The sequence below is a fragment of the Muscardinus avellanarius genome (assembly GCF_963383645.1).
Source record: "Muscardinus avellanarius genome assembly, chromosome: 2".
NCBI classification, from domain to species: Eukaryota; Metazoa; Chordata; class Mammalia; order Rodentia; family Gliridae; genus Muscardinus; species Muscardinus avellanarius.
This window is the reverse complement of record NC_137787.1, coordinates 110670805-110686842: the sequence shown is the minus strand read 5'-3', so window position 1 is coordinate 110686842 and position 16038 is coordinate 110670805. Positions and strand designations below refer to the sequence as shown.

Genomic DNA, 16038 nt, shown 5'->3' with positions numbered 1-16038 from the left:
TGGCTTCGAACCTGCACGATCCTCCTGTCTCCACCTCCCAAGCACGGGGATTACAAATGTGTGCCAACCACGCCTGGCCCGGCTTATTCTTTATTTTGATACAGGGTTTCACTAAGTTGCAGAAGGCCTCATCACCATGCCTGGATCTGATTTTGCACTTTTTCCCCTTATAGAACTTACTAAATACTTTTTAATGTATTCAGTAACATATCTTGTAAATAAGTAATTCAGTTCTGGTCCCCTGTAGCTTCTTTTTTTCCTGTCTGTCTGTCTGTCTGTCTGTCTATCTATCTATCTATCTTTTGTACCAGAGGAATTCTATCTCCGAGGTATACCCCAAGCACCTTTTGTTTTTGTTTTGAAAAGGGTCTCACTGGGTTGCTAAGAGTCTCACTAAATTGCTGAGGCTGGCCTTGAACCTGCAGCCTCCCAAGTACCAGACTTATAAACGTAGGTAAGCCCAGAGTTGGTGGTACTTATATTTAGAATCTGAAAGACTTATTGTATGTATGTATGTATGTATGTATGTATGTATGTATTTTGCGGTACAGGGGATGGAAACCAGGGACATTGTACCTCCGAGGGACACCCAGCCCTAGTTTTTAGTCTATTTATTTATATTTTATTTGGAAACAGGGTCTCATTAAGTTGCTGAGAACCTCACTAAGTAGCTGAGGCTGGCTTTGAACCTGTGCTATCCTGTCTCAGCCTCCCAAGTGCTGGTAGTACAAGTGTGTGCCACCACGCCCCATGTCTTTTTATTTTATTTTATTTATTTTATTTTATTTTATTTATTTACTTTTTTTTTTTTTTGGTGGTACTAGGGGTGGAACCCAGAGGCTTTCTATCTCTGGGCTATACTCCCAGACCTATTTTATATTTTATTTGGAAACAGGGTCTCACTAAGTTGCTGAGAGCCTCACTAAATAGCTGAGGCTGGCTTTGAACCTGTGTGATCCTCCTGTCTCAGCCTCCCAAGCACGGGGATTACAAGCGTGCGCCACCACGCCCAGCTTCTTCTTATTTTTGAGACAGGGTCTGACTGAGTTGTGAAGGGCCTCGCTAAGTAGCTTAGGCTGTCTTGAACCACGCTCCTCCAGTCTCAGCCTCCCGAATGCTAGAATTAGAATCATGCGCCACCACGCCTGGCCTGGAAAGACTTTAAATTTATTAGTGGCAACAGATTTGTTCAGAATTTTGGCTTTGCCATGTTAGTCTCTGGTTAGACTTAATATTGAGAAAGACTTATAATCTGGCTCAAAAGTTTCACTGTTTAGATGGCAGTGGTGTTCTCCTGTAATCCCAGTACTTGAGAGACTGAGGCAGGAGTATCGCAGGTTCAGGGTCAGTTTAGTGAGACTCTGTTCCAGAATAAAAAGTTACCCAGGCTGTAGGTGTTAGCTGGGACTGACAGGAGTGCTATAATGGAACTTTTTCAGGTGATAGAAATGTTCTAAAATGATTATTAAGATAGTCACACAACTGTACAAATTTATTGAAGTTACAGTGTATATAAATTACACCTCGTAAAGCTGCTTTTGAAAGAAAAACGTCTGGGGCCTGGTGTGGTGGTGCGTGCCTGTAATCCCAGTACCTGGGAGGCTGAAATTGGAGAATTGCTTGTCTGAGGCCAACTTCAACAATTTAGCAAGACTTTGAGCAACTTAGCAAGACTTAGTTTCAAAATTAATATAAATAAATAAATAATTAAATAATAAATGAATGAGTGACTGGAGTTACAGCGTGGAAGTAGAGGGATCTGGAGTCAACCCCCAGTACATAAAAATTGGAGCTGGGCTGTAGCTCAGTGCTGGAATGCCCCTGATTTTGATTCCCAGTACCACAAAATAAAGTAATAAATAAAATAAGTAAGTACTGCAATATCGCTCAGAGAGAGAACACTCCTAGGCTCAATTTTCAGTCCCTTCACCCGCCGACCCCAAACACACACACAGAGCTAGGATAGGGTTGGTACCTCACACACACCTATACCTCTGATGCTCTCATGTGAAGATCTCTGCCATCTCATGTGATATCCAAAAGTCATAAAGAAAGGAGGACTTGAAGCCAGGTGTGGTAGTGCATGTTTGTAATCCTAGCATTTGGGAGGCTGAGACAGGAGGATCATGGTTCGAGGACAGCTCATCTACTTCTTAGTGAGGCCCTTTGCAACTCAGGATACCCTGTTTCAAAATAAAGAATAAAAAATAGGGCTAGGGTTGTAGCTCAGAGGTAGAATGCCCCTGGGTTCCATCCCCAGTACCACAGGAGAGAAAAAAAAAAAAAAAAAGGAGGGTTTGCCAACAGATTGTATATATTATTTTATATTCACAATTGAGTTGGGGCAATTTTTTTTTATCATATTTAGCATGTTTGTTGAATTTCATTATGAAGACAATTTTCTTATTTGCAATAAATGGTCATTGTTCCATGTGTGCCCAAATAGGAGTTTATACCATACATGGCAAACAAATACAATTTCCAGTATGAGCTTGTTCAGTACAAATGGCCCCGGTGGCTCCATCAGCAGACTGAAAAGCAGCGCATCATCTGGGGCTACAAGATCCTCTTCCTGGATGTGCTCTTCCCGCTGGTCGTTGACAAATTCCTGTTTGTGGATGCTGACCAGGTAAGTGTTTACCTGCCACATTGTGACCACCTGTTTTAAAGGCTGCAGACTCACTTTTTAAAAAAATATTTAAGTCATCATTCTTAATAACAAATAGTGAAAACAGATGTCCTTATAAGTTCACTCTACAGATAGCATATTTCATAAGGTTATTATGCTTTTTAAAATACAAATGTTAGCCGGGCGTGATGGCGCAAGCTTGTAATCCCCATGCTTGGGAGGCTGAGACAGGAGGATCTCACAGGTTCAAAGCCAGTCTCAACTACTTAGGCTCTCAGCAGCTTAGCAAGACCCTGTTTCCAAATAAAATATAAAAAAAATAGTTCTGGGAGTATAGCCTAGAGGTAGAAAGCCTCTGGGTTCCACCCCCAGTACCACCAAAGTAAATAAATAAAATAAAATAGTACAAATGTTTACAAAGAACATTTAACTTAATTCCACAGTTGCTTATAAAATTACTTGGAAGACTGATCTACATAAAGAAATAAGTGTCTAGTAAAGAGACATGGAAGCTATGAATATAAAATATATCACAATGTTAAAAACTTCCTGGTACTCTATAGGAAAATTAATAAAGACAACTTAATCTTTCTGAAGGAAAAAGTACTTAGCATTACAATTTTAAAGCACAAGTTTATATATATTTAAACAGAAATACATTTAAAACTTGCATTGCCACAAATCATCTATTTTCACAGTAAAAATGGTGTACTTTTTGAATATGTATACATCAAAACCCCAAAATACTAATTTTTACCTTTTCCTTTATTGGCAACTTTTGATGCATTTTTAGCCTTTGGTTCCCAGAGAGCATTTCTTACAAATCTTGAAGCTGTACCTCTGTCCAGCTTCCCGGCCTTTTTCTTGTCTGTTATTTCCTTGACTTTACTCATGTATACTCTGATTCTTTTCAATTCCTGCCTTACGGGATGTTCCATAGGATTAACTCCTTGAGTTGTCAAATAAACCCAAAACATTTATTTTAATGTATATGCAGAAACTAAATCCACTTTTGCTTGCTCGAGAGGGTCTGCATCATGGTCTTCAGCATTTCATCCACAGCACCAATAGAATTCTCAAATGCCGATAAATACTCATGAATTTCTCCTGGGTAGTCTTTATTCATTTCCTCACCTGCCATTTTGACCAACTTGTGCCTTGGACTCCAGTCTCTCGGAAAGCGGTCGAGTGGTTTTGTAATTCCAGCATTTGGGAGGCTGAGACAGGAGGATCACAGTTCATAGACAGCTTCAGCTACTTAATGAGGCACTCTGCAACTTAGTGAGACCCTGTTTCAAAAATAAAGAATAAAAAATAGGGCAGGGAGTATAGCTTGGAGGTTGAATGTGCCTGGGTTCCATACCCAGACCTGCACCGCACCAAAAAAAAAAAAAAAAAAAAAAAAAAAAAAAATATATATATATATATATAGGGTTGGGCGTGGTGGTGCCTGCTTCTAATTACAGCATTTAGAAGGCTGAGACAGGAGGATCATGGTTCACAGACAGCCTTAGCCACTTAGTGAGACCCTTTGCAGCTCAGTGAAACCCTGTTTCAAAATAAAGAATAAGAAAAAGGGCTGGGGTTGTAGCTCAGAAGTAGAATGCCCCTGGGTTCCATCCCCAGTTCCACAAAAAAATAAAAAATAAATAGGGCTGGAGGTATAGCTCAGAGGTAGAATTGCTCCTGGGTAATATACCTAGTACTGCAAAAAAACAAAAACAGAGGCCGGGCGTGGTGGCGCACGCTTGTAATCCCCGCGCTTGGGAGGCAGAGACAGGAGGATCCCGCAGGTTTGAAGCCAGCCGCGCGCGCTGGCTTAGGAGACCCTGTTTCCAAAATGAAAATGTAAAAAATAGGTCTGGGAGTGTAGCCCGGAGGTAGAAGGGCTTCCAGAAACCCCAGTACCACCAAAAAAAAAAAAAAAAAAAAAAACAAACAAAAACAGTCTTGCTGGGTTGCTGAGTCTCACTAAGGTGCTGAGGATGGTCTCAAACCTGGTGATCCTCCAGTCTCAGCCTCCCAAGTTCTGGGGTTATAAGCACCGGCCACCACACCCTGCTAAGCCTAAGCAATTTGAGTTTGTTTTATTGCTACTTCTTTGAATACTTAGAATACTGTGTCCCACACACTAGGCTACATGTCCTAGGCTAGGGGAAGCAGCATCTTGTAAGTGGAAGGTTAGGCTGGAGGCACGCCCGCTGATAGCGCCTTTGCAGTTCCTGCTGCATGGCCTCCCTGCATGGACACTGCACTAGAGTGGTCTTCCTGGCGGCTTAACAAATGACTTTCTGTGTTCTTTTTTCCAGATTGTACGAACAGATCTGAAAGAGTTAAGAGATTTCAATTTGGACGGTGCACCGTATGGCTATACTCCTTTTTGTGACAGTCGAAGAGAAATGGATGGCTACAGGTTCTGGAAGTCAGGGTACTGGGCCAGTCATTTAGCTGGGCGAAAGTATCATATCAGGTACTGAAAAGCAACACACCTGACAATATGATAGGTGTTCTTTTCATAAAAGTTAAGAATTACACCTAACAATGTTATGTGGTTTTATTTTCTTAAAACTTAATTTTGAGCTAGGCATGGTGGTGTACACTTGTAATTTCAGTACTTGGGAGACTAAAACAGGAGGTTTGCAGATTCATGGCCAGCCTCAGCAACTTTGTAAGTCCAGCTGCAACTTAGCAAGACACTATTCCAAAATAAAAGAATAAAATAGAGCTGGAGGTGTAGCTGAGAGGTAGAATGCCTTCGGGTTACACACACACACACACACACACACACACACACACACACGTTAAAACTTAATTCATGTGTTTAAAGTTGTGATGAAGCCGGGCGTGGTGGTGCACGCTTGTAATCCCAGCACTTGGGAGGTGGAGACAGAAGGATTGCTCAGGTTCAAAGCCAGCCTCGCTGGCTTAAGAGAACCTGTTTCCAAATAAAAATATAAAATAGGTCTGGGAGAAAGGTTTCCAGGAACCCTAGTACCACCAAAAATAAATAAATTGGGTAGAAAGGTTTCCAGGAACCCCAGTACCAACAAAAATAAATAAATAAATAAAGTTGTGATGAAGTAACGCATTAATGTAGTTTAAGAATGTAAAAAAAAACCAAAAACTTCCTAGTCCTGTCTCTCTTAACCTCCTCTACTTAGTTAATTTCTATTCTTCCAGTTTTAAAATTAAAAAAATATATATTTTGGTACTGAGAATTGAAATGAAGGACATTCTGTCTCTGAGCTACATTCTCCAGGACCTTGGTAAATTGCTGAGATTGACTTCAAACCTGTGATCCTCCTGTCTCAGCTTCCCAAGTACTGGGATTAGAGTCATATGCCACCATGCCTGGCTCCTTCTTAATTCTTATATAAACAGCTAGGAGAGAGAGAGAGACAGACAGACAGAGAGAGAGGGGGGGGAATATGTGTGTGTGTAATGTGGTATGTATATATTAGGCAATCTTTACACTGTTTTGTAACTTGCATTTTGGGGAGGAGGCATGTTATTGGGCATTGAATCCAGGGGCATTCTACCTGTGAGCTATCCCTCCAGTCCTACTTTATTTTTTAATTTGAAACAGGGTCTCACTAAATTGCTGAGAACTTCATTAAATTGCTAAGGCTGGCTTCAAATCTATGATCCTGTCTCAGCCTCCCTGAGATTAAAGGTGAGTGTCAGTCACCATGCCCAGCACCTATTGTGCTTTTTAGTTTGAAACAAGGTCTTCCTAAGTTGTTGAGTCCTTACTAAGTTGCCAAAGCTGATCTTCAACCTGTGATCCTCTTGTCTCTGCCTCCCAAGTACTGAGATTACAGGTTTGCACCGCCATGCCTGTCTGCTTACTTGTAGATCTTATCAGTACTTAAAAATGGGCCTTATTTTTCTTCTTAGCTGCATATTATTCCAATGTGCAGCTAAGGATTATTTTCCTCTAACTTAACAATGCTGTAGTGATTAATTTTTTAAATACATTATTTGGATATTTCAGGTATATTTTTAGGATAAATCCTTAGGAATTGACCTCATAGTTCAAACTGTGTGTACATTCACTGCATTTCCTGTGTGTGTGTGTGTGTGTGTGTGTGTGTGTGTGTGTGTGTGTGTGTGTGTTATGTGTGTATGGTATTAGGGATTAAACTCAAGGATATTCTACCTTCAGGCTACACCCCAAGCCCAATTTTATTTTTACTTTGAAACAGGCTCTCACTGGGTTGATGAGAGTCTCGCTACTTGCTGAGACTGTCCTCAAACCTGCGACACTGCTGTCTCAGCCTCCTGAGTACTTGGATTATAAGTTGGGTGCCACCACGCCTGACTCACTCACTGCATTTCTAACAAAGATAATTGCCTATCTTCTGCAAAGGTAATGGAGTGATTTGGAAGATGAACAGTGGCCAAAGAGAGCTAGTTGTGGCAGAGTCTGGACTTTGAAATACCTTTCTTAGATGTTTTTTAAGTAGCATATGCTGACCTAAGCTCTGCTGTAGGAATAGGACTCACCTTTTCAAACAGAAACCAGGATGTTTGGCTGCTGATTTCTTCCATTATTTAGGGGGACAGTTATCTGCCATAAATCCATGATTGGCTGTAACAAATGGATCTTCTCTATCCAGTGCACTGTATGTTGTGGATCTGAAGAAGTTCAGGAAAATTGCTGCTGGTGACAGACTCAGGGGACAGTACCAAGGTCTGAGCCAGGACCCTAACAGCCTTTCAAATCTTGATCAAGTAAGTGGCTATTTCTTATAGTTAACAAGTTTCAGTGATGGGTGTACAGTGTTGTGCAAAAATAGTATTATTTGTGCCTCAGTTATCTGCCCCCTCAGAACAGTGTCTCGTTTCTTCATGGAATGATACATGTGTGACCCTGAGAGAAGGCCAGAAGGTCAGTAGGGAAAGTGCAGAGGCCTGAGGTGCTGTGAGATACGAGTGGAGGGAGGTGCTGTCTTTCTGAATCCTGACTCAACTTCATCTCACAAATTTGTTTCTCTATCTGTACAACCTATTTTTCGGTTTTAGGAACTAAATAGCTCCACAGTGTAGTATGTAATACTGCTGTTTCCTTTTTTCAATATCAGAAACCATGGTGAGTTTCAAGATGTTTAGCTGAATCACTATTTATTAACGCTGAGAGCTTACTGGGGATTGAATCCAGTGACATTCTACTTCTTCTGAACTACACCCCTTTTAAAATTTTTTGTTTTGTTTTGAAATATATTTTTGCTGGGTTGCTGCAAATTTCACCAATTGTCAAATGTCTTAAAACAAGACCCTCCTGTCTCATTCTCCCAAGTACTAGGGTTGTAGCGGGTGCGCCACCATGCCCAGCTCCTTCATACATGATGTTTTTCTGAAGTCTACGTTAACTTTTTTTTTTTTTTTTGGTACTGGGGATGGAACCCTTCTCCCTCCGGGCTACACTCCCAGACCTATTTTATATTTTATTTGGAAACAGGGTCTCTTAAGCCAGCAAGGCTGGCTTCGAACCTGCGCGATCTTCCTGTCTCTGCCTCCCAAGCACGGAGATTACAAGCGTGTGCCACCATGCCCGGCTTAACCTTTTTTTTTTATTCATTGAGATACAGCATCTAGAGAGATGAGTGTACCAAATAAAAATATGCAAATAAATTTTCATGTGCATCAAGGAATTATTATAAAGCAGTGACCATTAAATAGTCTTGTTCAAGAAGTAGAGCTGGCATCCCAGCAGCCACCTGTCGTCTCTCACAGAAGATCCTCAGAATTATTTTGTGTTGTGGCACATTGTGTATGCGTTCTTCATTTTAGTCTTTCTTTCCTTTCCCTTCCTCTCCCTCACTCTCTTTCCTCCTTCCCTTGCACTCAAGGGATCCTCCTGCCTCAGCCTCCCTCCTGGGATTAAAGGCACAGCCCACTGCCTTCTGCCTGTTTGCAGTGTTTTATTTCCATGGATAATGATACTGTGAACACTTTTGCATTTATACACATGTTCATTTTGTGTACACAACTATAAGTGGAAGTGCTGGGTCATTATATATGTATAACTTTACCTTTACTAGATAATCCAAACAGCTTTGTCTTTCTCTTATTTTTGTGGTGCTGGAATTGAATCTGGGGCATTCTACCTCCAAGCTACACTTCCAGCCATTTATTTATTTATTTATTTATTTATTTATTGTGTGTGTGTGTGTGTGTGTGTGTGTGTGTGTGTTTAGTGGTACTGGGGTTCCTGGAAACCCTTCTACCTCCGGGCTACACTCCCAGACCTATTTTATATTTTTTATTTGGAAATGGTCTCTTAAGCCAGCGCGGCTGACTTCGAACCTGTGTGATCCTCCTGTCTCCGCCGTCCAAGTGCAGGGATTACAAGTGTGCGCTACCACGCCTGGCTTATTTATTTATTTATTTTTACTTTTTTTGCGGTATTGGGGATGGAACCCAAGGACATTCTACCGCTGATGTACACCCCCAGCCTTATTTTTTTATTCTTTATTTTGAAACAGGGTCTGACTGAGTTGCAGAGGGCCTCACCTAAGTAGCTGAGGTTGTCCGTGAACCATGATCCTTCTGTCTCAACTTCCCAAATGCTGGGATAACAAGCATGTGCCACCATGCCAGCTTGTTTTTTTATTTTTTTTGCAGTACTGGGGATGGAACTCAGGGGAATTCTACTTCCAAGCTATATGCCCAGCCCTATTTTTTATTGTTTACTTTTTAAAATTTATTTTCTTATATTCTTTACTTTGAAACAGTCTCACTAAGTTGCAGAGGGCCTCACTAAATATTTGAGGCTGTCTCCGAATTGTGTTCTTCCTGTGTCAGCCTCCCAAGTACTGGGATTACAAACATGCACCACCACACCCGGCTCCTATTTTTATTTTGAAACAGGGTCTCACTAGGTTGTCGAGAATCTCACTACTTTCTGACACTATCCTCAAACCTACAATCCTCCTGTCTCAGCCTCCCAAGTACTAAGATTACCGGCATGCACCACCACACCTGGCAGAACAGCTTTTAAAAGTAGTTCTAAAGCTGGGCGTGGTGGCACACGCTTGTATTCCCAGCATTTGGGAAGCTGAGACCAGAGGATTGTGGATCGCAAATAGCCTCAGCTACTTAGGTCCTCTGCAGCAACTTCATGAGACCCGGTTTCAAAATAAAGAATAAAAAATAGGGCAGGGGGTGTAGCTCGGAGGTCGAATACCCATGTTCCATACCCAGACCCACAGAAAAAAAAAGAAAAAAAAGGTAATTCTAAGCCTAATTTGTACCATTTATAAAGGCTGTGAGAAGGTATTGCTGGGTCATTCTGTACAAGCATCACAGTCAATTCTGTACATTTTATTCCATCTGTTTTATACCACTTAAGTCTTCAGACAATATAACATTGTACTATTACAGACTTAGAAATGTGGGCTTCATCTATTTGGGAGTTAGGCTCAGTAGAATAGAGGAACTCAGAACTTTTTTGGAAAACCGTGAATAATAATAATAGTTTTATGCTGGGCGTGGTGGCGCATGCTTGTAAGCCCAGCATTCGGGAGGCTGATACCAGAGGATTACGGTCCATAGACAGCCTCAGCTACTTACTGAGATCCTCTGCAACTTTGTGAGACCCTGTTTCAAAATAATTTTTAAAAGGGCAGGGGTGTGTGGCTCTGAGGTCGAATGCTCCTGGGTTCCATCCCCAGACCCACAAAACACACACACACACACACTATATATATATATATATATATATATATATATATATATATATTTAAATTAATTATATATAAATAACATATTTAAATAAATATACATATATATTTATTTATGTGGTACTAGGGATTTAACCCAGTGGCATTCTACCTCTGAGCTACAACCCCAATCCTATTTTTTATTTTTTTCAGCACTGGGGGTGGAAACCAGGGACATTCTACCTCCAAGCTATACCTCCAGCCCTACCTTTTATTCTTTATTTTGAAACAGAGTCTCACTGAGTTGCAAAGGGTCTCACTAAGTAGTAGCTGTCCAATAACTGCAATCCTCCTGTCCCAGCCTCCCAAATGCTGAGTTTACAAGCATGCATCACTACACCCAGCTCCTATTTTTAATTTGTAACTGGGTCTTGCTAGGTTGATGAGAGTTGAAGCTGTGATTCTCCTATCTTGGCCTTCCAAGTACTGAGATTACAGGCATGCATCACCAAGCATGGCTAAAACTGTAAATTATAAGAACCATCTCTATTTTTTTTACTTTCAAAGTGAACAGGGGTGCTTTTCTTACAGTTGCCATCATCAGGGCAATCTAGGTATAGGCTATTTGTGAGCATGGGTAGTTTTCAGTCACCTGTGGATTCTCTAGCTTGTGAGGTTGTGAAAAACACCATCAATAAATTCCTTAATGCTGGGCGTGGTGGCGCATGCATGTAATCCCAGCATTCGGGAGGCTGAGACTGGAGGATCATGGTTCGCAGACAGCTTCAGCTACTTAGGCCCTCTGCAACTCAGTGAGACCCTGTTTCAAAAGTAAAGAATAAAAAATAGGGTAGGGGGTGTAGCTCGGAGGTCAGATGCCCTTGGGTTCATCTCCAGACCCTCAAAAAAAAAGGTTCCTTAATCCCCCGACTCTAATGCGCTCCCTCTCAGTTCTGAACATTTTGACCGCCATGTGATGCCTAATGAGTAGAGCTGCTACTTTACTCTGCATTCATCTAAGTCCCTTTCAGAACCTTAGATTCTTCTGTTTTGTTTTCTTTACCAAATAGGATTTGCCCAATAATATGATCCATCAGGTGCCAATCAAATCACTCCCTCAAGAGTGGCTTTGGTGTGAGACATGGTGTGATGACGCCTCCAAGAAGAGGGCGAAGACCATCGACCTGGTGAGCGCCTGTGGCTCCTCCACCCTTGACCTGTGTGGCCACATGGGTCATTGTCCACCCCCAGGCCTTCTCTCCAGCTGCAGAGTATGGGGCTCCTGGGACATCTCGTGGTAACCCACAGCTCCCTGCTCTGGTTGCAGTGGGAAGCCCAGTGTCCTGGCATCAGCCAGACCATCTCGCCACCACCTGTGTCCAGCCCATGTCTGTGACGTGTCACTTTCCCCCGGACCTTGGCTTTCCTGCCTTCATGTAGCTCCCACAACGTCTTTGTATAAGAAGTAACTGCAGTTTATATAGTCCACTCCCACAGTGCCTCTGCTAATCTGCCATTTGTCCCCTTAGTATTATTTTTGTTCAGGTAGGACAGAAGCACATTTGAATTCTATATAGCATCCCCTTTCTTCAGCTCAACTGAAGTATATTTGTTGGGCTTTTTCAGTGTAATAATCCAATGACCAAAGAGCCCAAGCTAGAGGCTGCTGTACGAATTGTCCCTGAGTGGCAGGACTATGACCAAGAAATCAAACAGCTACAAATCCGCTTTCAGAAGGAGAAAGAAACAGGAATGCTATACAAGGACAAGACGGAAGAGCCAAGCCAGGAAGGTACGCACAAACCTTTGGATTTGAGTAGGTGCTTCTCTATTTATGATTTCTCTTTGATGTACAAACAACAGAATAATGAAGAAAAGGAAAAGAAAATTCTCCCCTTAATTCTCCATCCTAACATCAGTCAGTTTCTGGTTTTCATTTTGCTGTTTCAGTTAGCCTTTGAAACAGTATTTACAAAGGTATTTGTTTCCCTTTTTCCTTTTTTTGAACAGGGGAAGAAAAGATGATTTTATTATGATTATTATTGTTTAGGCATTTTGTGGCTTATAAGCCAAACCTGATAGGACATTTAGGAACTCTTGGCAGATTTCTTTTTTTTTTTTCCTTTGGTATTGGGGATTAAACCCAGGAGCATTCTACTTCCAAGCTACACCCTCAGCCCTATTTTTCTTTATTTTGAAATAAGGTCTCAGTTGTGGAGGGCCTCACTAGCTGCGGCTGGCTGCAAACCTGCGATCCTCTTGTCTTAGCCTCCCAAGTACTGGGATTACAAGCATGTACCACCACGCCTGGCTCCTAGATTTTTTTTTTTTTCATTAGATCTGTCAAGGCACTAGTAAGTGAACCATCAATTAATGAGTTGAGTGTGGTGACTCACACTTGTAATGCCAGTACTTGAGAGGCTGAGACAGGAGAGTCACAGGTTTGCAGCCAGCCTCTGCAACTTAGTGAGACCTTATTTCAAAATAGAGAATAAAATAGGACTAGGGATATAGCTCAGAGTAGAATATCCCTGGGCTTAATTCCCAGTACCATAAAAAAATATTAATTATTAACAAGTTGACCTCAGGAGTTTAAGGTTTCATTGTGTTTTAAAAAAGCAAATGCAGAACATGAATATTGAATGATTTGCCTGTGTACTGTAAAGATTTAACCATAGTACTGGGTTGTATAGTCACCATTAAAAACAGTTAGTACAAGCCGTGCATGGAGGCACACGCTTGTGATCCCAGCATTCGGGAGGCTGAGACCGGAGGATCGTGGTTTAAGGACAAGCCTCAGCTACTTAATGAGGCACTCCAAAACTTAGCAAGACCCTGTTTCAAAAATAAAGAATAAAAAATAGGGCAGGAGGGTGGAGCTTACAGGTCAAATGCCCCTGTGCCCAGACCCGCAAAACAACAACAACAACAACAACAACAACAACAACAACAGTTAAATAAGCTGGACATGGTTGTGCACACCTATACTCCTAGTGCTTGGAAGGCTGAGACAGGAAGATTGTGGGTTCGAGGACATTCTCAGTGACTTAGCAAGGCTCTCATTAATGTAGTAAGATCCTGTTTTAAAAAAAAAACAAAACTTTTTTTTAAAGGGCTGGGGATATAGCTCAGAGGTAGATTGCCCCTATTTTTAATCCCTTGTACCACAGAATGAAACACAGAAATCCAAGCCTGATCTACAGTGATAGGTAGGCAAATGTTGATGTGCTGCTAGTGAAAAAGACTCCTGACAGGGATGCACACTTACTGAAAGGTCGTGTACTGCCCTGTGGAACAGTTCAGTCAGAGCGAGGTTTGCAGTGGTTCCGGGATGGGGAGTAGCTAGGGATTGAAACCAGGGAGATCTTTACCTATACCCCAGCCCTTTTCTACTTCTTTTTTTTTAAACAGAGTCTCACTGGCTTGCTACATTGCTAGACTGTTCTTAAACTTCTTGTCTCAGCCTCCCAAGTACTGGCATGCACTACCACACCAGTCCTCTCTACTTTTATAGCTAGAAGATAACCGATTTTATTTTCCATTGTTCTCCTTCTCTGTAGGATCTCAAAAACATGAGGAGTTATGATTATGGTCTCTGGAAGAAGATAGACACCATTTGAAAAACTGTTTTTATACTAAATGCTAGTTTTCTCTGATCTGTCTATACAACTGCTGATAAGCTGACTGGCAGGTGTGCCATACCTTTTTTGATTCTGAGCATTTGATTCTGACCTCTGCGCACCTGTTGGCCCCAGAAGTTCGGGATTGAGGAAGACAGGCAGCTCTAAAAAGCGATCTTCTCACAAGAAGGCGAAATAGCAGTGAGAAATGAAAGAAAACTGGTCCTTTGGCACCCACCGCCAAGAGCACACACGGTGCTGCACAGTCGTGGGACCCACAAGGGCCAGCAGGGACGCCACCATCTTCCTTACCTCAGTTCCCCTGCAGTTTGGCTGCACTGTGGGCGCCACCTGTACTGATTAGGCCGGCAGAGGTCAGGGCCCCCACGCCTGGAGGTTTACATGCTGCTCGTGCCCCACACCCCCAGTTCTCTTCCCAAGCATTCGGTTCTTCGTTTAATCGAAACCAACCATCAATCACGTGTCTTCAAGGTTGGCTCTGTCAATGACTGCGTAAATGAATTTGGGGACGGGAAAGGGGTGGGAGCGGTGGTAGGAAAAATAGCAGAATAGAAGGGCTCTGGGGTGCTGAGGGGAAGAGAACTAGAGATTGGCTGTTCTCTTAGAAATCATTGTGGCTAAAAACATTATTCCTATTCCCCACCCAATCCCAGCGAACATTTTAGGTAATTGTTTTGTAAACAGTTTTTGTATTTATGAAAGTCTTAGCTTTTTTCTCCCTCTTTCTAAAAAAATGTCTCACCAGTTTCCTTTCTGGACACAGCCATACTCAGCACTTCCAGCAACCCATCTCGAAGGGCCTAGGCTCCCTTGGGATGGCCACAGTGGTTGCCCTTCCCCACCCTGCTGTCTCCTCTAGACCCAGGTGAGAGTTGCTTGGACTTTTCTCAGCAAGATGCTCAGGCTTCCCAACCAGGAAGGATCCTGACTGTAGAACTCATGCTTGCCATACCCTGTCCGGATTCCTTTCCCCTCAGCTCTGCGGCTTGCCTTTAGCTTGTGGAAGTTGTCAGCAGCGTGCACAGCAGTTCTGACATGGCATAGCTGCACCCGAGGCCCTGCGGCCCTTCCATCACTGCCTTTTGCATTTTCCTGCCGTAGCCCCTCCTTGCACCACAGGAGCAGCCTGGGCTAATGAATGGGCTTGGAATCCTTGGGTGTGGTGTGGCCTCCCCGCCACAGCACTGACAGCACCACACCTGCCTTCCAGTTCACATGGTGTTGCTCTTTCCTATCTTGGTGGCTTTTTAAAAATACGGTGGCTGGGCGTGTGGCGCTCAGTGGTAGAACTCTTGCTTAGCATGTGGGAAGCCTTCAGTTCCAGCCCCAGCACTGCAAAAAACAAATAGGAGGCACCAGCACAAATGGATAGATATCCTTCTAAGCCAGGGGATGTGTTGATGTGCAGTCTTTTGTAAAAAGTCACAACTACTACAAATATAAATAATTTATTTTTTCCATTTTCAAATGCAAAGGTTAGCTTAGGAGCCTCCCAGTCAGTGTGAAGGAGCTTTTGGCTTTCCTTGCAGTTTCATTGGAAGTTTGGTAGAGGGTGCTGGGCATGGTGGCTCATGCCTATGACCCCAATACCTGGGAGGCTGACACAGGAAGATCACAGATTTTGAGGCCAGCCTCAGCAACTTAGTGAGACCCTGTCCCAAAACTTAAAACAATAGGGCTGAGGGTGTAGCTCAGACATAAAATGCCCCAGGGTTCAATCTCTGGTACCAAAAAAAGAAGAAAAAAAATAGCAGTTGGATAGGGAGGAGCTCAAGAGAGAACTGGACAGGCAAGTTGATCCAAGGTAGAAAGGGCTCAGAATCGCTGCTGCAAACAAGGCTGTGGTGTGATCTCCCCCAGTTCAAGGGGTAGGGTCAGTGAAATTAAGAAACTTGTTCAGGCTTCATCTTCACACTTAATTAAGCTTTTAGAGAAGCTGCTGCTGCAACTGAAGGCAGAAATGTTGAGCAGGAAATGCCACGGTCATTGGGACATGTGTTTACACTAAGGGTGCCAGCAGCTGGCTTTCTCCACATCTTCACTGGGTCTTGAAGGAGATGCAGGTAAAATATGTTGTCTGTTGGGTGTCTCTCATCACCACCTT

The 16038-nt window shown here is 42.6% G+C and overlaps 1 protein-coding gene and 1 pseudogene across 2 annotated transcripts in view; one reads left to right on the top strand and one right to left on the bottom strand.

Moving 5' to 3' along the window:
• Positions 1-14978, top strand: part of UGGT1 (UDP-glucose glycoprotein glucosyltransferase 1) — a gene marked incomplete at its 3' end in the record, with an annotated part of 115767 nt that extends 100789 nt beyond the window's left edge. Inside the window, exons 35-41 of the mRNA XM_080689406.1 lie at positions 2447-2629; positions 4939-5099; positions 7249-7363; positions 11364-11480; positions 11920-12085; positions 14278-14465; positions 14931-14978. Coding sequence (XP_080545532.1) covers positions 2447-2629; positions 4939-5099; positions 7249-7363; positions 11364-11480; positions 11920-12085; positions 14278-14465; positions 14931-14978 — 978 coding nt within the window. The remainder of the gene's footprint in view (positions 1-2446; positions 2630-4938; positions 5100-7248; positions 7364-11363; positions 11481-11919; positions 12086-14277; positions 14466-14930) is intronic.
• Positions 3376-3773, bottom strand: LOC308279720 (nuclear nucleic acid-binding protein C1D-like; annotated as a pseudogene). Its single transcript has one exon. The product of its transcript is annotated as a nuclear nucleic acid-binding protein C1D-like (transcript).
• Positions 14979-16038: the final 1060 nt, after the last annotated feature.